Below are 27,013 nucleotides of genomic sequence, written 5' to 3' on the forward strand. Positions count from 1 at the left end.
TTCTTGCCATTCTTCCATGTGTTTCATAATTACTAATCTGGTGAACAACAAATATCATCCACTTACAGTTAAGTAGAAAGTGCTCGAAATCCCAAACCTAGAGTACCTGTTTACTTCACCGTAATTACGTCCTATGGCGTTTTGATAAAAAAGTCTGGCCAACACTCACCTCTTTTTGCCGGTACTTTATAGCCAATTTTAGTCTTGCGAGATCATTTCCGCTTTGTTCTTCTATGAGACTACTGTCATCTCTGTAATTAAGAATGATTTCCAGTTCTCTGGAGCTCCTTGTCTGATCCAATAGGTCCTTAGCAAACTGTTTGCACTGTCGGGACAGCTCTTCATACTCCGACTTGAATTCGTTCTCCACCTTACTCAGTTCCTGAAGCTCCCAACTTAACTGAAAGGCTGTGAGGAAAGGGTCTTCACTTGACAGTGCGATGAGAGAGGGGCTGGCCAAGGCCTTGTAGATGTTGAGTCTTGAGCGTGAATGGCGGAGGCTATCCACATCTGAACTGGAGACGCATTCGACGCAGTTACAGCGGACCTCGTGGGGTCTGGGCACCGAAACTCCTTTCTGAACCAAAAGCTTTATTATCTCATAATTATTTGTATGGGCTGCCAAAATGATTGGTGTAATGTCTGGAGTGAATTCAGAGAACTGCTTATCGAGGAGTATGGGAGGCACCTAGAAAAAAGAAGAAAGCAGAGGTGATGAATATTTATTCATTTGTTCAAGCCTGTGAATTTCAAACAGCATGCTATAGCAACGCTAAACAAAGTTCATAAATCTTTTGCCAGGCTTTTTTTTGCAGGAGAGAGATGTATTTTTTTTTTTCTGCCAGAAGACAAGAGAAAATTAGAAAAACTTTTCAATATAACGACACATTATTCTTTTTTTAAAAATTTTTTTAACGTTTATTTAGTTTTGAGAGAGATCCAGACAGAATGAGAGTCGGTTGGGGGCAGAGAGAGAGGGAGACACAGAATCTGAAGCAGGCTCCAGGCTCTAAGCTGTCAGCACAGAGCCCGACATGGGGCTCCAACTCACGAGCTGTGAGATCATGACCTGAGCTGAAGTTGGACACTCAAACGACTGAGCCACCCAGGCGCCCCTAATGACACATTATTCTTATCATATTTGTTTAATCTGAATTATGACATTTTATGAAATCTTAAAATAAGGGGGTTATGGGAACTCTTTACTTGATGAAAGACTTTCTTGCTTCCAAGTTATTTCCTGACTGGCAATCTTTGCTTTCCTTTCCTGGAGGTATGGACTCCCTAAATAATGAAGAAATACACTGAAAAATAATGATTTGTTTTAAACCCAAGCTTTTCTTGTGCAACAGAAGTCTTTTAGTTCTTCAGTATTTTTTTTCTTTGTATATTTGTTTGTTTCTCTACTGAATTCGTAAAATCAAGCCTCTGATTATAGGTGGCAGTAGAACTTAAGAAGGCTAGCCTCAGGCTTTCTGTTTTTATCTATCGCTCTATAGTATATTTTCCAGATGGCAACAGGTGCTCCATTGCAAACATGACCATTTTACCAGAAGCAAATGGTTCCCAATGAATCAGGTCACCAGTGTGTTTACGTGCAATTTCCTTTGGGTTTTACTCTAGGAATGGTAGTGACAAAAATAATAGAATAGGCACGATTTAGTCAACATCCGTTAGGTACATTAACCCTCACTATTTATCATTCACATGTTATAGATGTGATTCCTCAGTGAGGAAGACCTAATATATGATCCCAGGTCCACCTGTCTGACATCTCACCCTCTATGTATTACCCTACACCACACCGCCTTCCAATTTTTGGTTTAACATTTCTTCCTCTGGGCACAGAGTGATGGAAGCATCTATGAAAATAAATGCTATATAAGGATAAGTTAAACAGGCATGGCAGAAAAAACGATGACTAAAATATGCTGTAAAATATGAAGGAAACCATAGAAGGATCAAAAGCAAAACAACTGTGGGGAAAAAAACAAAACTCATGTGAAACTTTAATTATACTACTTTTAAACAGAAGTATACTCTTTATATGAGAATAATTAAACCTGTATGCTTCTAATTTATCTGACCATTTAGAATATCTATTTGTTTTGGGGCGCCTGAGTGGCTCAGTCAGTTAAGCATCTGACTTCAGCTCAGGTCATGATCTCACCGTTCATGAGTTTGAGCCCCACGTGGGGCTCTGTGCTGATCTGTGCTGACAGCTGGGAGCCTGGAGCCTGCTTCACACTCTGTGTCTCCCTCTCTCTCTGCCCCTCCGCTGCTCATGCTCTCTCTCTCTCTCAAAAATAAATAAACATTAAACAAACTTTAGAATATCTATTTGTTTTATAAGAAACACCATATAAAAATTAACGAGATGTAGTTGTCTATTTAAAAGGTTATTTAAAATGTATGCAATCAGTTGATAAATATAGTACATACTAGTTTTAAAATGTGATTATAAATACAAAGGAACAATACTGTTGAGATAGAATTATATATTAAAGTGGAGTCAATACATACTTCATTACTTTTTAAGTGAACAGTTTCACCTTAAATATGAAGTTAATTAAAAATTTAACTATATATTTATTACAAAGAGAAAAATGTCATTACTCAGAACTGAACAAGAAGTGATCTTTTACTAACCAAAACTTTAAGTTTTTTCTAAGGCAGACACAAGGGAAAACAAAACAATGTAAGTAAATAAGTTCCTATATTAAATGAATATTTTTTATAGTTTTAAAAAAAAAATATTTATTTTTGAGAGAGAGAGACACAGGGCACAAGCAGGGGAGGGGGCAGAGAGAGGGAGACACAGAATCTGAAGCAGGCTCCAGGCTCTGAGCTGTCAGCACAGAGATCAATGTGGAGCTCAAACTCATGAACAGTGAGATAATGACCTGAGCCTAAGTCGGACGCTTAACCGACTGAGCCACCCAGGAGCCCCTTAAATGTATATTTAAGTGATAGATGCAACTTGAAGTGGGTTCTGAGTTCAATGTAATTTCATTCTAGATTTCTCTAGGTTTCAAAAGCTGTCAACGATTTTAATTTATTAACCATAAAATTCAACTTTGAAAAATATTTCAAGAAATTTTGTGAAAAAATATATGACCATACTAAAAAGTATTCATATATCACAGTTTATTTATTTTTAGAGAGAGAGAGAGAATGTGCACAAGTGGGTGAGGGGCAGAAAGAGAGGGGGAGAGAGAGAGAGACTCCCAGGCAGGCTCCGTGCTGTCAGCATGGGCGGAGCCCAATGTAGGGCTTGAGTCCATCACCATGAGATCATGACCTGAGCCAAAACCAAGAGTTGGACACTTAACTGACTGAGTGACCAGGCACCCCAAAGGCGTTCATATTTTACAAGAAATGTCTTAGTATTAGAGATACAGTAAAATAACTGATAAAATATGTGAAAATATACCAAGAATAAATATTCTGTTGATGAGTTTTAATATTCAGTAAATCATTGTGAAATTTTAGTTTCGTAAATATACAGACATCTTTAATTTTGTCCGTATTCATCTTTGACAATAATTTTTGAGTGAAACTGTTTTATAAGACCACAAATATAATAATAATTTATTGGTCCATAAATAACTTTTTTTAATTATGTCATTTTAATTGTCTTAGAGTTTCCTCTTACTCTAAAATATATTCTAAATTCAACAATAAATTATATGCTGTCTTTACCATTAATTGCTGGATGCCCAGCTGGTCAGAGAACACTAGACATCAGGGACAGTTTGCTCTTAAATGTCCCCACTGTAGGAGTGTGTGGGGCCTCTGACCAGCTGGCCAGGCAGGCACACATCAGTGTTTATACATGTCCCAAAGGAAAGGCTCTGGGCTTCTCTTATTCATTAAGGAAAGTAGTAATAAAACAAAAACACTGTTAAAAAACTGCCTGTTACTTGAGTAGTAATTACATGCCTGCTTCAATGATTCCATGGTGTTTGAAAATTGGGAGTTTTCTTACCCTATCATCACTTCTACATTTACTAAGTCGTATTCCTCTGTATGTAAAAATATTCCCCTTTTCCTTTTTATTATTGCGTATCACTATGGACCCATGGATTCTTCCATTATTTATTTATTTATTTATTTATTTATTTTTCAACGTTTTTTTTTTTTTTATATTTATTTTATTTTTGGGACAGAGAGAGACAGAGCATGAACTGGGGAGGGGCAGAGAGAGAGGGAGACACAGAATCGGAAATAGGCTCCAGGCTCCGAGCCATCAGCCCAGAGCCTGACGCGGGGCTCGAACTCAGGACCGCGAGATCGTGACCTGGCTGAAGTCGGACGCTTAACCGACTGCGCCACCCAGGCGCCCCCCTTCCATTATTTTTTAACATGGTGTGATGCATTGCAATAATTATTAATTTTGAACTTATTGAGGTATAAGATACATTTATTAAAATGCACAAATGTTAATGTGATGCTTGATATATTTTTGAAATGTGTATGCACCTGTATAACACAACACAGATAAAAATCCAGAAGTGACTGCACTTCATGAATCTTCCTCTTGTCACCTCCTAGTCATTATATATATATATATATATTTATGTATTTATATATATATATATTTATGTATTTATTTATGTATTTATTTTGAGAGACAAAGTGCAAGTGGGGGAGGGGCAGAGAAAGAGGATCCCAATCCCAAGCAGGCTCCCCACTGCCAGAGCAGAGCCTGACGTGGAGCCTGAACCCACAAACCATGAGACCAACGGCGAGATTATGACCTGAGCTGAAACCAAGAGTCAGATGCTTATCTGACTGAGCCACCCAGGTGCTCCCATTACATTTTGTGATCACAAATCTAACTGCTATCACTATAGATTACTTGTACATACTTTTCACTTTATATAAATGAATCATAAAGTATGTACTGTTTACATCTAGCTTTCTTTGTGCAACATCAGCTCTTTGAAATACATCAATATTGTTAGTAATCATTTTTGTAATTTCAAGTCTGCATAATGTTTTCATTTATGAAGATAGTACAATTTATTTAACATTCTCTGCTTGATAACATTTGTGTGATTTCCAGTTTCTATTTGTGGCCAGGAATATTGCTCCTATGCACATTTTTTGTCCGTGTCTGCTAATACATATCTAGGAATGTAATTTCTGGGTCAAATAGTTTTCTTAAGCAGTTATAGCAATTTTCCTATCACAAATTATACCGGGTATTGCCAATTATCCACCTATAAGTCTATATATCTCCCTATTTGTTTATGCCACTCCTTATGTCAAGAAATCATTTTGAATTCTTTTATTTATTATTTATTATCAAGGATGGGTGTTGAATTTGCCTAAGGCCTTTTCCACCTCTATGGAGATGATTATATAATTGTTCCCCTTACTCCTAAAAATATGGTAAATTAAATGAATGAATTTCTTTACATTGAAACATTCTGCTTTCCTGAAATAAATCCCATTTGGTCAGATGTGTAATATTTTTAGTAAGACTAAAATTTTTATTTACATTTTTTGCGTCCATGTTCAGAAGTGAGATTGATTTATAATCTTTACTATGCTGTCTTCAACAAATTTCTGTTTGAATACTGTGCTTGCTTCATAAAAAAGCATATGAGTTCTCTCCTCCTTTGGGAGACAGGGAGATGTGCCACTCAGATCTTTCTTCGAGAGGATTTACTGCCTGCCCGTAAAAAGTGTGGTCCATTAACAGGCCCCAGCTCTCCACCCCTTCAGGTCCTCCTCAGTTTTGGAGCCCAGGACAATGACTGCACAAGTAAGCTAGACAAGAGCCGAGCTCTTTCCACACAACCTGGGAGACCTCGAGTAGATAAGTTTCCTCTGAGCTCCCCTTTACACTGGCAGGGATTTTTGTCAGTTCGGCATCATGGTCTAATAGCTTCCCTTTCTCCCATCCAAGTACTAACCAGGCCCGACCCTGCTTAGCTTCCGAGATCAGACGAGATCGGGCGCGTTCAGGGTGGTATGGCCGTAGACCAGCTTCCCTTTCTCAATCCTGCTTCCTTCCCTTTTACTTTCAGAATGTCATTTTCCAATAAATCTTTGGCAATCATCTAATTTTATCTGCTTCTTGAAGAATCCAAAATGTGATTGATCCGTTTCCCACACCGTGCGGGAAAAATAAGTAGCACTGAAATCATCTGATATTTGAACGTCCAAAACTGTCCTGTGAAACCCATCAAGAATGCTCTTCTTTTATGGGATAGTCATTCGATAACGTTTCCTATTTATTGCATACCAATTAGCTTGGCTTTTCTATCAATAATGGGGTCAGTTTGTATAAACTGTATTTTCCTGGGAAGTTATTCAGTTCATCTGAGTTCTTTTGGAAAAGACAGCTATACAAATGCAAGAATTTAGGAAATGCTATGCTCACGGTGTCCTTCCTGAGGAATCTACTATGGGATGAGATGATGGGGTACCTAGAAAAGGATGAACGGTGGGCATTAAATGTATGTAACAGTTCATCAAAGATCAATACAAAGTTAGGAAAATGTACATTTTTAAATGTTCTTAAAAGGAAAAAAACTGAGAGAGACTGATGGAGAGAAAGGAAGGTATGGAGCAAAAGGGTTTATGCTTAACCAGCTAATAGACCAGAAGCCTTAGTGAAGCAAAACAGGGACACAAAGGTTTTATAAAAGGTATTAATATAAAATACAAACTATACTAAATAACAAGAAAATACAGGTTTTGATGACCTTCAAGTCTTCCCCTCCACTATGGCAAAGATACATTTTCCAAAATATTAATCTCTCGGACAATTCCCTTTCTTAAAATGTCACCATGGCTTATAACTACTGGGATTCAATAATTCACTCATACATCAATCAACAAATATTTATTGACTGTGTTGTCTGGCGCTGTATCAGGCTCTGAGAAATTAGGAAAATGAAGCTGAAACAGTCCACACCCTCAAAAAGATGACTGTCATACTTGCCACATTGCCATGTCTCTCAACAAACTGAAAAATGTTTACTAATTCCTTATAAATCCACCACCATAATAGCTAACATGTGGAATACTCAGAATAATAAGAAACAAGGTTCGCAACATCACTTCAGATACTCACAAGTTTTCATTGTTCTGAAAATTTTCTTTTTTTTAAACTTTTTAAAAATGTTTTTATTTTTGACACAGAGAGAGAGAGAGACAGAGCATGAGTGGGGGAGGGGCAGAGAGAGAGGGAGACACAGAATCCAAAGAAGGCTCCAGGCTCTGAGCTGTCAGCACGGAGCCCGATGCGGGGCTCGAACTCACGAACCATGAGATCATGACCTGATCTCATGACCTGAGCTGAAGTCGGTCGCTTAACCGATTGAGCCAACAGGTGCCCCTATTCTGAAAATTTTCCAAGTATTTGCCAAAGTCTCAGGGTAGTGTTTCTGTCTTACAGTCTCTATAATGGACCGGAGGAGTTAGAATAAACTATTAACTGTGAAAATATGCTATAAACATAAGAATTGTTTGGTAACTTTCATTCAGTATTAACAAGAATTTAGTGTTCTGCAACATTTTACATTCCTTAACAAGTAGCAAATACACTGGGAGCTGAAAAATGTAGAATAAGTAGTTCTTTTAGAAATGTTAGAATATTTGGGCTACTATTCTTTTTTTCTAACTTAGCAAAATGCTTGACAGATAGTATGTGCTCTATGCCATGATACTATTTGCAAAGGGTGATGTCATAGAATCAGATGTCTGAGCTTTCCATTGAGCCAATGAATCAAGTGCAGATGGCAAAGGAACCGACCGCAGAAGGTGAGAAACAATGAAAGGTAAAAGAGGCCCTTCAGTGTTTTGCTCTTGCAGCTTGGACATTTATCAGTTGGTTCAACTTTGCTATGTATTAAATACTCAGAAATTTTAAAAAGTCTAAAATATAAGGCATTGGATCTCAGAAACCCTTAGAAAATCCAGAAAATGGGCTGGCTCCCTCTTTTCCATGCTTCATTTTCAAACCAATCTATGTGGTTCCGACCTCTCTCCTTTGCTTTATTCATTATCTTCAAGATGCAACTCTTCCTCTTCCCTCTTGGGGTTCTAATGTTGCAAGTGAAGAGTGCACTTCCCAACATTAAAATAAATAAATAGGTCACTGTAGGTGCTCGGTAGCTACTACCTAAAAATGATTTTGATAGAAACATAGTTTAAAAAATTTTTTTTTACTTTTCCATTTGGCATAGTTAAGGACAGATGTGCATATCATGAGCACAATACTGTAGATGAAAAATCACACTATGCTTGACTTACTTTGGCTGAAGTAAAATCTATAGACATAAAAGCGTTTCATATATGCATATGTATATAAAAAAAGCAAACATATGCATAAAAACTTATACTCAGATCACTAATAAACAAACAATACATAACAGAAAAATCAAAGTTTTTCAAATGTTTGTTTTTGAGAGAGAGAGAGAGAGAGAGAGAGAGAGAGAGAGAGAGAATGAATGAGCAGGGGAGGAGTAGAGAAAGGGGTACAGAGGAACTGAAGGAGGCTCTGTGCTGACAGCAGACAGCCCGGTGAGGGTCTCAAACTCAATGAACCGCGAGATCATGACTGTTGGACACTTAAACAACTGAGCCACCCAGGCACCCACCATTTTTTCAAATATAAATTCAAGTGACTTAATGACATATTTGACCCAGTAATCTACAACTATAAGTAGAACAGGCAATTAAAAGAGGCCCCTGAAACCAAGTAAATGTTTTGTTTTTTTTTTTTTTATTGCCTAACTGTAAGATTGCTCTGGCCTTTCTTCTGTTTAAGCTTTATGGATGAATATTTGTTCAATGCTTTTTGGTCATCCTTACCATACCATTAGTTACATTATTTACCGAATCATTTATGGCACATAACATTAAAAGTGACAAATAACATAAGGAACCTATTAACTCATAAATGGATTGCTTTTCTCAAATTTATCCAAATTCTTCACCTTGAAGTGATTCAGCACCAGTCCAAGGCATATAGTTTAAAATCTAGAGTGTGATATTCTACCCAAATATAGATATGTCTCTTTGTCACTAAAATAGATACTTTTGAACTATTAATACTGACATATACATTTCTAGGAGGGAAATTTATCCTAGAGTAACATCCATTCCAATTTAAGAGTATTTATTCCCTTAAATTAAGCATTATTAAAGGGGGTTGCATAAATTGAGTAAAAGAAATTTACTTATATAATATTATTTGGTGTATCCTAAATTACTAAGACTAAATATATCCACGTTCTAAATTGGATATATGCTTACTTAATTATCTTGTGAATGTTTCTTAATATCTCTGCTATATGAAAAAGAATATCCCCTGTAACATGAAATTTCTATGATTCAGTCAATTTTTAAAAATTCCAGTTGATGGCACTTTAATAGAAAATGTATGAGGCCTTTTTAAAAGCGCTTCAATAAAAACTTGTTGAATTCTTTAGTTTCATCTTCCTTTGGAATCAATATTTTTTATCTAAAGTGTCAAAACCTACATTTTTTAAAACTCAAGATTATGAATATTAAATTTATCTTTTTCATATGCTCAGTCTAACTCAAATCAACATAAGGGAGTTTTAACTTAGAGTTATGTTTAAAGATTCATTAAATGTCAATTATTTAGAATTTGAAATTTTCACACACACACACACACACACACACACAAACGAAGTAGTTGTCGAATGAATAAATGAATGAATGAAGAGATGGTTGGATGAACAAATGAATGGTTAGGTTACGATCTTATCTAAACAAAGTCAACTTTATTTTAGGCCCATATTGCTGCCTGGAAAGACTAAACAGAATTCAAAATTCTGTGCAGAAAAAATAACTCCCTTCGCTCCTGGTCTCAGCACAGGACCAGATAATGATTTATTGGTATGTTCACAGCTGATCGATAAGAGCAAAGATTCTTGTGTTTCCACTACTTCTGAGCAGCTGAAAACTTAAAGACATTAATAGTTTGATCTGACATCTAAAGAAACCTTAATCCAGAAAATATTTATAAAAAAACAGCTTAAAAGGAATCAGGCACTATTATATACATATGGTTCTAAATCAAAGTTTCTTAAATTTTCGTGTACCACAGAGTCCTTTGAAAATATGGAGCATCCTGTGGATGCTTATTCAGAAAGAATACTTCTAAACATAAATGCATAATATTATACAGTAAAAAGTATTTAAATATATTTAAAATCTATTTAAAGACTAATATGTGATGTAATAACACATATTCTTTTCTATTAATGCGCTATATACAAAGACCTATTGGCAGGTAATTAGACTAATTTTGAAATAATGATCAGCATGTAAATATATCAAGTATATGTTAAAATGGTAATATGAGAGGAAAATATCTGTGATTTCTACTATTAACAAAGACACAATAATTTCTAGCAAAACTAACTTTTTGGCCTATGTTCATAATCGAAGGAAATTATATATTCTACTTAGAAGTTAGTAAAAATAAAGATGTATTTTTTTCTCTCCTCGTTCACAGATATCCTTAAGTTTTATCTATTGCATCTTTAAGTTAAGAAGCTCTTCAAGTCTGACTTAATTAGAATTGGAAAGCTCAAATGAGAATTTTAACTGGAAAGCACTAACCAGAGAGTTGTTTTTAAGGAAAGGTAATTAGAGAATTTGAAGGACTTTTTGGAAAGAAAAGAAAGAAAGCATTATTTTTGAAATAAAAAAGTTACACTTTTCATCTTAATTTCAAGATAGAATGTTATATGGTTACAAATGTCCTATAATGTCAAGTGGAACAAATAGGTCACGACACACACACATGCATGTGCGCACACATACATACACACAAAGATGTTTACTTCATGAAGGAAAATCCTGGTGATTTGAGAAGAAATCCAGAAGACTTAACATGTAAGTAAATGCTATTTAAGGGGAAAAGAGGGAACAGAGGAAAAAATGACAAAAAATGAGCACAAATATCAAGGGAAATTTTCCTATTCTAAGGAAATGTTGAGTCTGGACACTGAGAGGGCTCATCAGGTCTTTGGTTGAAACAATGAAAACAATGACATACAATTAGACACATCCTGCTGATATCTCAGACTTCCAAGTTGTTTTTTTTTTAAGAGAAAGAATGTAAAATGATGGGTCTATAAAAATGAGTAGGTGACAATGGAGATTCAACTAATATCAAACTTCTTATCTTTTCTTATTAAAATCTGCAAGGGGCTCCTGGGTTGCTCTGTCCGTTAAGTGACCACCTTCAGCTCAGGTCATGATCTCACAGTTTGTGAGGTCGAGCCCCGCACCGGACTCTGTGCTGACAGCTCAGAGCCTGGAGCCTGCTTCAGATTCTGTGTCTCCTCCTCTCTCTGCCCTTCGATTTGTTCTCTCTCTCTCTCTCTCTCTCTCTCTCTCTCTCTCTCAAAAATAACTACACATTAAAAAAATAAAATCTACAAGACATATCATTGTATCTATTACATAATTTTTAGTAAAAGATTGTGACTCAAGAACACCGCATCCAGCCAAGTTATCATCACTCTCCTGTTTGGATAAAAGACGCATGTTGTTATACTAGAATTCAGAAGGTACATCACTCATATATCTTATAGGAGCAACTTTTCCAGAAAGTATTGTAACCAAATATTAAGTGATTCACCTCCAGTAGGTAGGAAGAAATAGTTTGAGCAATGAGTCTTGCAATACTGGAGTTAATTCAAATGCCTATTTGTATGGTGCCTGGGGTTTGGTAATATAGTTAATAAGTAAGATACTTGAAGCAGAAGAGACAGAAAGAGACTATCCAAAAACAGTTTGGAATTCAGTTTTAAACTGTTTCATTGTAACCTAGGAATTGGTGGGTAGGATTTGAGGTTGGAGAATAAAAAACAAAATAGCACTTTATTTTCCTTAGTCTCCTATAAACAACATAGGTCTTCCTTAATTTAGTTTATGTGTGTGTGGGACTCTTTTAATTAGGTGCCACTGGCCTGTTCATAATATCATATTAATATTATCATGAATAAAAATAGTATTAGTTTTGCCTTCCTATTATTTTATACTTGTTTATTTTCTTGGTTTCAGTTCTTTTATTTTTTGAAAAAATTCTAATGTTATTTAATTTAATTAATTAATTAATTTTAAGTAGGCTCTACTCCTATCGTGGGGCTTGAACTCACAGCCTTGAGATCAAGAGTTGCATGCTCTACCAACTCAGCCAGCCAGGCACCTCTACTTTTGTATTTTAAATAAGAAATAAATACACCAAGAATTTAGGGGTTAACAAAGTAAGAAATCCTCTTCTAAAAAAAATCCCCAAAGTCAAAAGGAAAATGAAGATACAGTTAAAAATTCTCTAGAAAGGAGACAACCACAATAATTATTAGCAAGTTGAATCCAACAGGTTATGAAAAGAATAAAACCGTGTAAAAATAGTGTTTATTTCAGGAATGTAAATACTTTTGATTATCATTATATTTTTCACTATAATTCATTACTGTGTGTGTGTGTGTGTGTGTGTGTGTGTGTGTGTGTATAATTGCATGGACTCTGGAATCAGAGTGCCTGGGTTTACAAAGAGGTTTTACCTTGCACTAGCTATGTGGCCTTGGCCAAGTTACTGCATCTCTCTGTGCTTCACTTTTTTATCTGTATAATGGGCCAATAAAGTATCTACTGTAGCACTGTTATGAGAGATAGCAGGTTTTTGTGGTAAAGCATTTAGAACAGTGCATGGCCCTTGGCGGGAGCTTAATATGCATCTACCTGGATTGTCCATCCCTGCATTGGAACATAGGCTCCATGAGGGCAGGGACTGCGCAGGTTTTTCCAGAATGGCACATGAATGATAAAGAATGGCACATGAGCTAATAAATACTTACTGAATGAGTGAATGAACCTAGGAATGGTGTAATGAAGTGTCTGCACAACTTTCAGTATTTTTTAAATGTGATGATACTGTACATGAAAGGGTGTTTGATAAGGATCCATCGCTGTTCCTAACTATGATAAAAAATATTTACCAAAAACCAAGAGAGAACTTCCTGATAAAGAGTGAAAGTTTTATTAAAGGTCTATTAAAATTAACAATAAATGAAATGTTTATTTTACCATTATTATTCAACATTTTGGAGTTTCTACCTAATGCAATAAGATTAGGAAATAAAATATTAGTAAAAATACTAAAACACAAATTTATCTCCATTTGGAATATTACATGATCATATATTTTGAAAAACTAAGAGACTCTAAGAAGCATTAATAGCTTAATACAAGATTCACATACAAAAATCCGTATTTTCTCTGTATTAGCAATGTAAGTTATAAACAGAACTGATTACATGAAGAATGAAAAAGTGGTCATTATTAAAGAGACACAATATACAAAATTTATGAACAAAAACTGAATAAAAATTAATAAAACTTATAAGAAGAAATGATTAAATGGTATAGAGCACAAAATAAGATCCAAAAAATAGGGAAATATTATGTTTCTGGATAGATAGACTTAATATGTTAATTAGGGCAATTGGCTCAAAATGAATACATACATTTAATGGCATTTCACTTAGGATATTTTTTATTTGTGCTATTTTATATACAACTTGATAAAATTATTGTATTATTTAATATGGAAGAATATGTATCCAATAATTACAATACTTATGAATTGGAGATTATGATACAAGAATATAGCAAGAAATATAAATTAGTTGAATAGAATTTTGAACAAAATTACTTCTTACTATGTATAGGAACTTCATATGTGAAAAAGTAGAATTTCTATTCAGTTGGAAAAAGTTGTTCATATATTACATGGCACTGTAACAATTCTCTAACCAAATAAACAAAATTGTTCCCTATCTCATTTCATAACAATAAATTTCAGATGGAGTAAATATTTAAATGTAAAAAGAAAAAATGACACATTAAAAAAATACAGTTGTATAGCCCCAGGGTTGGGGAGAACTCTTGAAGCAAGATTGGAAACACAGAAGAGTACACATTTTATTACACAATTTTTTTAAGTGTATTTATTTATTTTAAGAGAGAGACAGAGAGAGTGAGCAGGGGTGGGGGGGAAAGCAGAGAGAATCCCAAGCAAGCTTTGCACTGTCAGCATGGAGCCCAATGTGGGGCCTGAAATCACAAACTGTGAGATCATGTCCTGAGCCAAAACCAAGAATAGGATGCTTAACCGACTAAGCCACCCAGGAGCCTGTTATTACACAATTCTTAAGTAGAATGGCCAAAGATACCATAAATAAAGTCATAAAATAAACTACGGTAAAACAAATTTGCTACATATGAAGCATATTTAATCTTCATATTATACAAAGAGAATATAAATTGAAAATAAAGTTACAAACAACCCAATGAACAAATGTACATTATAAACAAGTATTTCACAGAAGAAAATCAAAAGGTCAGAAACACTGGACAATGGTTCTCATTAACAGTCCAGGAAAGGCAAATTAAAACAATAATGAAGTACTTTGCTGTGCATCATACTGCCAAATTTAAGGAACTGTGGCTACAGGCTCCCTCATTCATTGAAAGCTAGAAGAATATGAACGATAACAGCCTTGCTGGAAAGTATCTGGTGTTTACATAAATTCTGAGAACCACAGTCTCACTTGGAGGGACCTTTCCTACAGAGAAAGAATTACCATGAGAGTATTTCTTTATATTTATTTCATCATTGTTTGTCATTACCTGAACGTTTTCCAAACGAGAACAGGTTGAACAAATTGTGGCATATCCCTATATGAAATATTACAATACCTTGGACATCTGAACTAGAATACTCTATGTACTAACTGTGGAGCGATTGCCCTGAGGTTTCATTTTGTCCTGTTGGAGAGCTGCAGCATAGTTATTTACATAAAGCCTCCTTATTTAGGTTCTTTAAACATTAGTTGAGAATCTACTCTATATCAGACACTGTCCTTGGTATCACCTACTTATATCTTAACTACTTTTTGATAAACAAAGATATCTGTAGTTAGACTCAACTTTGTGTATTAAAATCTACTTTATACTCCACCCTCGCATGCAGCCTATGATCTCATCATTCCAATGTCACCTATGATCTAATCACTCCAACGTCAAATGTTCCATTTATGGTTTTCTTGTTGGCTCCTATTCCCTCCCACTTACCAAATTCTGCCAAACATTCAAAACCCAACTTAGGTCTCATCATGTCTTTGATGCCCTTTTGCAAAACTGAACTGTCTTTAACCCGCCATTTTCTCTTTGCTTGGAGGCGGGGTAAAGGGAAGGTATTACAATTAATTTTTTACAAGAAGAGGGAAAGAGCCATTTTCAAAAAATGAGTTTGTAAGAAAAGTAAGGAAGGGGTGCATATTACACCATTTCCGATTCTCTCATCTCCTTGAAGGGCTTGAAACTACTTACAACTTTACCTGAGCTCGGTTAGTGATATGTCCAGTATAAATAAGGCAATATCAATAACTATCTTTACTTTTTTAGAGTTAATATTCATTTTACATTTTATTGGCTATATATTTTTACTATGATCCTATTTAAAGTATACTTTAAATTAAAAATACCAGCAAATAGATATAGTTTGTATTGATTTGAGTAAGGGCATGAAGCACACAGTAAATATAATTCTACAATAACTTGGATGACAGATTTATTTAGAACCATGATACATACTTGGACCAAATGAACAAAGATATGGCAAAAATCATTTAGCTCATTGACACTATTAATAAAAATATGCTTGGAGTCTGATTATAGTGAGACAGGCAATAACTAACATGTATATAACTAACGAGCAATAACTTATCATGTGCCTTATCCTGGGCTAGAAGCTTTTCATACCTCATCTTAGTCGTTTTTGGAAGTGGCTGTTATTATTATCCACTTTTTACAAAAAAGGACAACAGGCCTTCAAGACATTAAATAGATTGCTCATGGTCACAAGGAAACCCAGGCAGCTTGACTCCAAGTTCTAAATTTGTAATCGATAGATTATCTGTCTGGTATGTAAGGCAGCTGTGAGATTCTGAAAATTGCTTAGGCATCAAGAGTAAGAAGATGTGTATTAAATCCAGCCTCAACCAGTTTTAGTTGTGTGCAAATGACAAAGTGGGCTAACTTCTCTGCTTTCCCTTTTCCCATGTCGAAATGTGGGCATTTATTCAAGATATTTCTCATCTACAATAAGAACCGGAGACATATATATCAAAGCATTTTCAAAGTTAACTCTCAGAGGATTGTGGTGCAGATGAAAAGTGAAAGCACCTTGTAATCTATAAATCAAGGAATAACAGGAAGGGACCAGTGTTATGTGACAAGCCTAAGACTGTTCGGAGAAAGAGCAGATAACGGTCTTGTTCGGTTTTGCCACGTACATTTGCTTCTCCGCACATAAAAGCAGTCCCAATTATAGTGCTTGATTCATCAGAAAGGTAAAGTAGTCCTTTCCTAGCGGGACGGTTTTGCATGTGTAGACATCAAAGTTTAGTACATGCACTTTCTGTTACTGTAAACTTAAGCTGGGTATCTCTAAGATGGCATGTGATCCCTTTTGTGCACTGCTACAGATAAATCATAAATAACTAATTAGTGTTATTTGCCTCTTCGGTGAAAAACTGGAAAATCTGCTTCAACTCCTAAGGAGCCATCAAACAAATGGCAAGTGTAAATCACCACCACCTTGGGCTAGGTTTAATCACTAGAGTAATTGGGGAGTTATCATTACTAACTTCTAGATAGTTTAGTTCATAAACATCGTTTTTTTTTTTTAATTTTTCACATAGTGAGATAGTCATATATTTCCTTCTCCTTTGCTTGTTAAGGCAGTATGGGTTTTTCTAATACATTGGTGAAGATTTTTGCATTTATAATGTTTTTGATGGGACGTAATATTCCTTTCTCATTCTGCCTTCTTCTGGTTTTGATGCCAAATTATAGGAGTCTCATAGAATTAGAAATGTTTTTGAAAGATTGGAATAAGATGATATTCTTTGAGTGGTAGAACTCACCTGTTTTCTTGCATCATTCTTTCTTAAATATATTAACCTTTTTTTGTCTATCATATTTAACTTCAAATATGTTTCCAAGTTTCAGTTTTTGTGTGAATTTTTACTATAAAAATTGTTAACTGTTAGTTTCATATCGCTAATCAAATCTAGAATTTCAGTGTAGCCCAAGTACTAATTCATCCAAATAGGTCACCAATCTATGAGAATATATACATGCACACTGGGGTTTGTAAAGGCTACCTGTCTGCTTTACTTGAAAGCTCAGAAAATCTTGTCCACATGCAAACTCCTAGCCCTCATAAGAGATTTAATACTCACACTATATTTTAAATTAATTGCAATATTACTTATTTCGTCCATGTGGAATTCAGTTGTTATTTTATGTGTGCTTATCCCTTGATAGATTTTAAGTCTATTAAATATCACTGTGATGACTGTACAGGATTTTAATTAAAAATACACTGTAATTTACTTTATTGCATCCCTTTTGCATACATGAAAGAATGAGGGATTAAATACGAATATCGGTCTTCTTTGGTTCTGCTTTTGCTAAACATCGCTTAATTGCTTTCCAAAAGGATTCAGTTTCAGCAAAAATAAAAAGTGCTTGTCTCACTAGTATCAATGGAGTATAAAATATAGAAGACTACATAACTGCCTTACTGTCCTTTGCTGATTTATCATTTAGTGTTTAAATTATTTTTTATTGATTTTGATCACATTTTGCAAGTTCCACTTTTCTATATATTTTTTATTTTATGGTTTTATTCAAAATACACCAAGGAAGGGGCGCCTGGGTGGCGCAGTCGGTTAAGTGTCCGACTTCACCCAGGTCACGATCTCGCGGTCCGTGAGTTCGAGCCCCGCGTCGGGCTCTGGGCTGATGGCTCGGAGCCTGGAGCCTGTTTCCGATTCTGTGTCTCCCTCTCTCTCTGACCCTCCCCCATTCATGCTCTGTCTCTCTCTGTCCCAAAAATAAAAATAAAAAACGTTGAAAAAAAAAATACACCAAGGAATACATACTATTAAATTATTACAGAGATAACTGTGAAATAAAACAAATCTTTCAGAGGTTACAAATCACACCAAGGTTAGTCTTCATTTTTTCTGTTTTATATTTTTCTTCCTTAGTTTTGTTTAAAGTGTGCTGCACATGAATGTCAAGTCCTGTGATTTTAGGTTCCAATGAAAGCTCCGTGGAGTAAAATATGTCTTAGTTTCTGTTAAATTTAAACAAACATTATCAAGCTTGCCTGTAATTGTCAAGTGGCCTGGGGCTCTTAGGACCATGGGGAATGTAGCAGTAGATTATGCCCTCCAGGTTGGATGGGGCGTGGTGACAGGAATGTAGGACCAAACGACTTGAATCTTCATATCTTAATCCACTTTGACTGATGAATATTAAATACAGGGAAAGCGAGGGGCGCCAGGGTGGCTCAGTCGGTTGGGTGTCTGACTTCAGCTCAGATGCCTTGGGCTCAAGTCTGATCTCACAGTTCGTGGGTTCAAGCTCCACCACCGGCTCTGTGCTGCCAGCTCAGAGCCTGGAACCCGCTTCAGATTCTGTGTCTCCTTCTCTCTCTGACTCTCCCCCACTCACACTCTGTCTTACTCTCTCTCTCTCAAAAATAAATAAACATTAAAAAAAAAAGTTAAATAGAAGGAAAGTGGAAGTACAGGAGTAAGGTCTCACCAATCTAATATGGCAATATACCATTGTACGCTATTAATACTTAAATTTGTTTGAAGAATTTATGCTACAAGCAGAAAATTCACTCTCAGAGGCTCTTCTCAGTCACAGCACCTATTAAACAGGAAAGATGATAAAAAATGCCACATGGGTCCTTTTTTGGCAAGTGAGCCATGCAGCAGAATTACGTGGATCATGTGTCTTGGTGAAAAACCATGCTGGTCCAAAATGCCAGAATGGCAACCAAAATGGTTCCCGTAAATGAGGAGAAGCAAAGTGGACACGGAGCCAACAGCTGAAGCTAAGAAGACATGAGAGGCTGGAAGGTAGCGGGGCCTTGCAGGGTCCTAGGTCTGAATGCCTGGCAGTTGCGATTGGTTACAACTGGCGTGTGGCTGGACGCATTGCCTTAAAAGGGGCAGAGGAGATCAGGCTGAGGAGCCAGGTGCCCTTGGCTCCTGCGCCATCGGTGTGATGGCCTCCAGCACGTCACCAGCTTCACTTTTAGAGTTAAGGGCACTGCCTGTTGACTCACAGGATCCCGTGACCTTAACACGAAGGTGCTTTGACAGAGTTGGTGTGATTTACAATGTAAAGAGGAGAAAATAAGCTTTACTTCTGTAATATTTAAAAATTAAGATAAAGATAATTACTACAATTGTTTTAATTTTTCAGTTAATAATGGGAAGTTAAATTGAAGAATACTAAATGCAATTTTAGATTTAATTTATGAATACTAAAAGAATTGGCCTATCCAGTGGGTGTAAGGTTCCTAAATTTTATGTCCCTTTCATTGATTTTTAGAATAGCAAAATTGAATACTCCCAAGAAACAACTCTATATTTATACCTAGCCTGCCCATATATTTAATAATTTCCTTCCATTGGCTGCCTTTTGTTGTGGTGGTGTGCACAAGTATTATGATCTTTGAGACAAGCATTGACTTTTTCCTGTTACAATAGCTATACATCCTTATTGCTTAAAGATTTTTAAAATGTCAAAAGTACTTATTTCAAAAGTACAAAAGAAGTACTTTGTCAGAAAGTACAAAGAAATACTTTTTTGTCAAAAGTACAAAAGAAGAAAACAAAAACGCACCCTAAATCACACTGACCAGAGATATATGCTGTCCATATATATACATATACATATATGTGTGTGTGTGTGCGCGTGTGTGTATGCATGTACACATACACAGATATATATAGGAAAGAAAATATATGTATTATGGAATATATGTATTCCAGAAAATTGGAAGTTGTCTCTCTCTCTGTATATGTATGTATATATGTGTGTCTATATATATATATATATATATATATATATATATATATTCTAGAATATTATGGCATTTATATAGTCTAGAAGTGTACTTTAAAATTTTTTAACAATTACAGGCTTTTAGGGAAATATTGCAATCACTGGAAGTAAATCTGCATGCTTTACATGTAACGTTGACTTTTTGACTTTTCAGGATGTGGTGAGGCTCCTCAGAATGCTATACATCATTTAAAATCCTACAGAGCACTGTGGTGAAATAGAGACCAAATTAAAAAAAATCCTCCCAGCAAATTTCATAACAAAGATATTAATAATCTTGTTTTCATTCTGAAAATGATCTGAGTATTTTACCTTAATTAAGGCTTGCAGCTCTTTGATGTTCCATTTTATCTTGCCAGATTGTTTTCTGGTTAGTTTATTTTCATGAGTGATGATGGAGATTTTTAATCTGCCATAGTCATCCATCTACCATCAATTTGACAAACTGTTACTTAATACCAATGATGTACATAGTATTATGTAGCCGGTAGAAGAAAATAAGACCAGGATTTTATTTGATTGGGACAGTAGTTTATCCCCAAGAGATACACTGGTATTTATAAATTTGAGAAGAAAAGTGAACTACCAAGACCATCCCCATACAACAACAAAATGAAAAGTGACTTTGTTGTAAAAGACTCAAATGCAACATCAACAGCCAGTACGAGTTTTTATACATATATAGTAGTTATCACATGATGAAACAAATTAGAAAAAAGGCTTCACTAAAAAGAATTAGCAAATTAAATTGGAACACAACATGCTTTATCAATATCACACAATCTATTTGTATCGCTAAGCATCTAGGTAGGATAAGGCCATAAAACCCTAGTCTTTCAAGAGTAACAATAAAGCTATAAAACTAAGCAGTGCTACCAAAATAACTTGTTTTTTAAAACTTCTTCTCTGAGATTGCATAAAAATAACTAAATTAACACTTGGGAAAAATCTGGAAATTGACAGTGTGAAGCTAATGAGAAAAGTCATGTCATCCATGTGGGCAGGGCTGTCTAGGTGAGAGAAAGTGATGGATGTCCTTCCTCCTCTGAATGGAGTGATGTCTTTATTCCACTCACAACTAAAGAAAATACCACTTAGATTTTTGACTGGGTGTTGAAAAAGGCACATGTAAAGGGAAAGAATCATTTCTTTTCTTTCCTCCACTGAGTTCCTTTAGCAATGAACTTGGATCTTGAGATGTAAGAAAGACCTTCAGTAATTTATGAGTTCTGTAGCAACCTAAGAGAATTCTTAACCTCTATTTTAAATGTGTCAAAAATAGATATATATTAGGATACATGGAGGGACAGCATTTTACTAGAAGAAGAAAACAGTGGGGATTAATTCCTCATTTCTCATGCCTCAGGTGAAATATACAGAAGGAGCTAAAGTCAAAACAGACTCCCACTACAGAGCCAGTTACAGTATGAAAAATGACCTTCTCCTGCTTTTGGATCAGGTTTTCTGTAACAAATGGAATGTATTAGCATCACAGTCATCTAAAAATATCATTTTTGTCATTTTGCTATAAAGTAAAAAAATAATCCAAAAAGTATAGATCATACTGGTTTATAAATGTTTGTTTGCTTTTTTTTTTTGGTAAGTTTTAATCTGAATTAGGTGACCTATAAAAGATGCAATTGTACCAGGTAATAAAATCAGGTAAAAATCAACTAATTTCATGGAAACTTATAATTTTATAGTTTCTTAACAAAAGCTCTGCTAATACTGCAGAGTGCAGAAACTGTAGTCTACTGAAAAAGTAAAAAAAATAAAGTATGTAACTAATTTTTAAGTTCATATCAGATGTTTAAAACTATTACATATATTTTTAACGGCCTCAAATATTCACCAGATGGCAGTCTTTTCCTTAAATGTGGCCAAAAACAAATTTGATCTGCTTTATTTCATCTATTAAAAGAGACAAGTGACTTAGGTGAGCAGATAGCCTGCATTTATCTGACAATGTTAAATTTTAGTGCCTTCTGAAAACATACCCCTTAAAATATCCCTAAGGAAATCTGTTTATTCTTCTAAGGGATCACCTCCGATCATTTTCCTCTATCATAATTTTTTCCTTTCCTTTTTCCTTATTCAGAGTGAAACTACATTTTATTTGATATATAATAACTTATTTATATTTATTTAGACTTAATTGTGGTTTTATAAGTGTGGTCCTTTTCCTCTCTCCTGACTTCTAGACCTCTCTGAAATAAGGGTCAAACTTCTTGGCTCGACCCAACCTCTCCTAGCTTCACAGCCCTCCTAACCATTATGGGGATATCCAGGAAGTCTTTCCCAAGAAATTTCATTACCAGAATTTAATAAGTTTGACTCCAGTGATCTACATCAGCATCTTTGAAACCTCATCATAACCTAGATATAGGATACAAATGTGAATCTTTAGACATTGGTCAAATTGGCATGTTTGGTTCTTGAATGATGATGCTTCTTGGGCATGATGATGATGATAATGATATTACATCAGATGTAAATACATTAGGCAGTTCACGTGAAGTATTTCCAATTTCTGATTCTCATAATAATTGTGAGAGGTACCCATTACCATTTTCTGCTTCTTGTTAAAAACTCACCCTTGGGTCACACAAGCAGGAAGGGATGGAGGGAGGTAGGACTTGAATTCTCCATCTGATTCCAAACCATGGAATATTTCCTCTTATGCAAAACAAGCCTTAAAACATTTATTTATATTTGCATGTGTTTCCTTATTCCACAAATATTTAAGGTAGAATTAAAGTGATGTGTATGACAAATATTTCTATTTGTTTCTAAACAAAACCTGAATTTTAAGCCTGGCTTAAGAACAGATATTCTCAGTAATTTTTGGCAAGTTTCCTGAATTCTATGCTTCATTTTTCTCATACCTGTACCAGGTGATGTTTCCAGGAGTCAGTGTGTGTATGTGTGTCTAGGTGGTGGGGGTGAGGATTATATCAGAATGCCCCTTAATTCCCCCTAATTTCAAAGTTAGACATCGAATCTTTTTTTTTTTTTTTTTTTTGGTTCAGAGGATCAGGCAGCCTAGATCACGGTTAAGTAGAACATGATATGGTAATGAAAAATTCATCCTAAACAGGTGCTTCTAGGACATTTGACTTAATGAATACTACCTGCAAGTCAGGCATTAAGTTTAGGCTGAAAAGTACTAAATGGAATATACTTAAAGTGTACTTTTCTAAGACTGGTAATTTAAAGTCAGGCCAGAAGAAGCAAAGGTCCTCAGATGATAAAGGATTAATGGGTTCTGATATTCTAGAATAAAGTATACAAGAGAGGTATGAGTTAGCAACATTTAATATGTACTTAACTTATCAAATAAAATTTTTAAAAATTTAAGCATTTCATAGGTAGAACTAATAGTTGTATCTGCACAAAGCAAAAATATTTTGATTCCATTTAGAGTGAAGAGTATATCATACACAAAAAAATTCATCTCATATGACAATGTGTATTAGACTTTCCCAAATCCACTGAGTATTTATACGCTTTACTTTGGAAATACAATGGTACTAGTTCCTTCTTTCATTAATGTTAAGTTTCTTCAATATTTGTGTCTTGCAAAATCTCAAATGGATATTTCTTCAACGTTAGGGGCACTATTCCTTTACTTTCCCAAAACTGCGGATGTAAAAGCAATTCAAAAATCCATATTGTACAGAAAACAAAATAGATGAGGATGCAGATTATGTATTATTTACTTTTTATTTATCTCAAAGTGGCAGTTGATTGCTGGATTAGATTTCTTTAGGTCAAGGGTTTCTTTGTGATCATATACTTTTTAAAGTTTTTTACTTTGTGATCATATTTTAATAATATTTTGGTCACCGTAGGCAGCCAAGCAAACCTTAAAAATAACAGCCCTCCATGAGAAAATACGTGATTGCTTTATTGAAACTTTGCTCACCCAAACCATTCTGCTAACTTTATTCTGTCTTTTCATCTTGAATTGTTCTCCTGTTGCTCTGCTGTGGGGAAATAGGTTCTACTTACAGAAATGGGTTAGAAAAAACTTAGGGAAGAAAGCCGCCACCACGGGGTGAAAGCACCCGAGATGGGCTACTGAGATATTGTAATGGGATCATGAGTAACTTGTTATATCACCTTCAGGAAATTACTTTCCATATGACATCAATATACAATTGTACGTCTATCACAAACTTCACTTTTCCCCCAGACCCTTTGCTTCTTATGTACACAAGTCAATGATTACTGTCTGATTGTTTTCTCCACGTTCACATATGTATGATCATTTTCTTCACATTCACCACGTGGGTAATATCTTGTTTTTTTCATGTTCGCCATGTGGGTAATATCTTGTGAGCTCAATAAATATAAATATGGAGACGAAACCCCTGTTCAGGGCTCTTGTCTCCTCCTGGACAGTAGCCTCCCTCGTATTCAATTCTACGTCTGCTCTCTTGCTGGACAAGAGAGAACTCCAGACTCAGTCTGTGACACTCTGCTACAGCGGAGTTGAAGAAGGAGCAGAAGCCAGTGATTCTACATCAAGAATAATACGGTGATTCTGTATTTCCTTGGCTTAGCACAAATAATAAATACCATAGGGTGAACTATACCAGATAACCTTTAGAATATCTTCCAAACCTAAACAACTATCTATGATTTTAAGAAAACAGTTCCATTTTCCATTAGTTTTATTATAAAGGTGTGTGTGTGTGTGTGTGTGTGTGTGTGTGTGTGCGTGTGTGTATACACATGTACACACACTTCTGGATATTGTGAAGTTCACCAAGAAGGAAAAAGTGATACATATTTTCAACATAATATTCTAAGCAGTATGAATGGGGTATATAGGCTATCATGGTAGCAAACAAGAGGGACATTTTGTTCCATCAGGGTTTCACAATTTGTCTCACACATGAATGGGGAAAAGGATTTGTGTTGTCTGCAAAATAACTTCCTCCAGTCTGGGAGGCGGGGTCCATCTCTGCACACTCCACCATCAGGTTCAGAGACAAGCTCGTCCCTGAGCCCTCAACCTCTGTGTCCAGCCACGCACAGGGTGAAGCTGTGATGGGTGCTACTTGACTAGTCATCTTCTACACTCCTGTGAATATGCCCCTCTCACCTCTTCCCAGAGATTTCTCAGTGCGCTCGCACTACTCCCTCATTACTGTCAATCATTTTTAAGGTATTTATGTGTGTGTGTTGTGCGTGTGTGTGTGTGTGTGTGTGTGTGTGTTTGTGTGTGTGACAGAGAGAGAGAGAGAGAGAGAGAGAGAACAAGGGGGGAGGGCCAGAGAGAGAGAAGGAGACAGAGAATCCCCAGCAGGCTCCGCACTGTCAGTGCCTAGTCCAAGGCAAGGCTCGAACTCAAGAAACTTGAGATCATGACCAAAGCCAAAGTCTGACACTTAACTGACTGAGCCACCCAGGCAACCTCACTGCAGATCTTTTCCTGTGATAATTTAGGGGGAATTGAGGACATCATATAACCAGTTTTGTTAAATCATTAACTTCAAAGCATTTAAAATTGGATCAGGACCCCGGTATGAAGGAATTTCTGGATGCTTCTCTGGAGTCAGGACATAGAGAGATCTTTCTATGTTGCTCAAAGATCAAGTTGTACTCCTAGATTACGCCATGTTCTAATGGGCTGGCTGAGCTTGCTGGATATCTGATGGCCAAAGTAACCAGGCACTTTGGCACAGAAAGAGTAAAGACCATGAAAACAGAAAAACCAACTCTTAGATCTCCCTTGGGAAAATTATTCAACTTCTCTGAGCTTCAATTTCCTGATATACAAGACAACAATGTAATGTCTTAAGACAACAATGTAATGTCTTAAGAGAATGCCTGGTACATTGAAATGCCCAATTACTGTTAACAATTTGTATGGTTATTCTTTGATCTACAACCACCATAGTAAAATGTAATAGAAATTTACAATGCATCTGAACCTATTTGCTTTCTCAAATTACATATTGGTTTTGAGGAAAATTATCGAACACACTGCTAACTGAGGATTCACTGACATTTTGAGCAGGGGGTAATACACATAACATAAAGTCTAAATAAATGCATCATTATTTCTAATTTATACTTTATTCATCACGGTATTATTGTATTCAAAATTCACACTTATATTTGATGGTACTAAAATTGCTTCACAAGTAAGCCTGTATCTCCAAATCAAACAAATCTATCTACTTCCCCTAGGAAAATCCAGATACCAAGGAGGAATGGCATAATTAGGTTACACATGAGGGGTGAGGTTCCTGCAAAGTTAAATCCACTCCACTCAGTCATGATCTCATTTAAGGGGGGAAAAAGCTGTGGATTCAGTTGGTAAATTTGCAATGATGAATTTCTCTTATCTTGCAAAAACCACCCATTCCTTCTGGGTTGGTTTGAGCATTCTCTCAGAAGGCTATATTCTGTAAACTGGCTCTCATAGGCTCCAGGCTCACAGTTTAGAATTATTGCCAAGTGTTTCTAATACATGATTCAAACAACAGTGACTTGGAACATTGATATATCTAGAAGTTAATTGATCTAGAAAATTACTGCAGAAAGAAAAAATTGTAGTAATGAAAATGAGAGTACTCTTTCTTCCTAACTGCTTGAAAAATTGGTTCTTAAACATTTAAAATTCCACACTACTTAAATCCTCATTTTATTGTGCTTCAGATATTACAGCAATAAAATTTTACTTACCTTGCGTCTTACCAGTGAATAAGTAAATATAGTAGGTTGGAAAAGGAGGTATTTTGAAAACAGCTATGAGAAGTTCTAATCATATATATTTTTTTATAATTCCCAATTATATTGACACCTTATCTATTTGATTAATTATAATTGTTAAATGACTCACTGTTATTCCTTAGTGATTAATTGTTCAAATCACTATAATTAATTAAAGTCAATGAATATATGGCTTACTGAGACATCATGTTATTATTTTTAGATTTAATCACAACATTTTTAATGGATTTGGGGGGGGGGTTAATAAAAATGGCTCCAA

At 35.5% G+C, this 27,013-nt stretch overlaps 1 protein-coding gene across 2 annotated transcripts in view; it reads right to left on the reverse strand.

Moving 5' to 3' along the window:
* TRPC4 (transient receptor potential cation channel subfamily C member 4) overlaps positions 1–27,013 on the reverse strand; it is a 197,700-nt gene that overhangs the window by 108,117 nt on the left and 62,570 nt on the right. For both annotated transcript variants that reach the window (XM_007097684.3, XM_042959440.1), the window contains exon 3: positions 170–688. In XM_007097684.3, the coding sequence (XP_007097746.1) occupies positions 170–688 (519 nt within the window). The remainder of the gene's footprint in view (positions 1–169; positions 689–27,013) is intronic.

Source organism: Panthera tigris, chromosome A1 (genome assembly GCF_018350195.1).
Source record: "Panthera tigris isolate Pti1 chromosome A1, P.tigris_Pti1_mat1.1, whole genome shotgun sequence".
Classification (NCBI taxonomy): domain Eukaryota; kingdom Metazoa; phylum Chordata; class Mammalia; order Carnivora; family Felidae; genus Panthera; species Panthera tigris.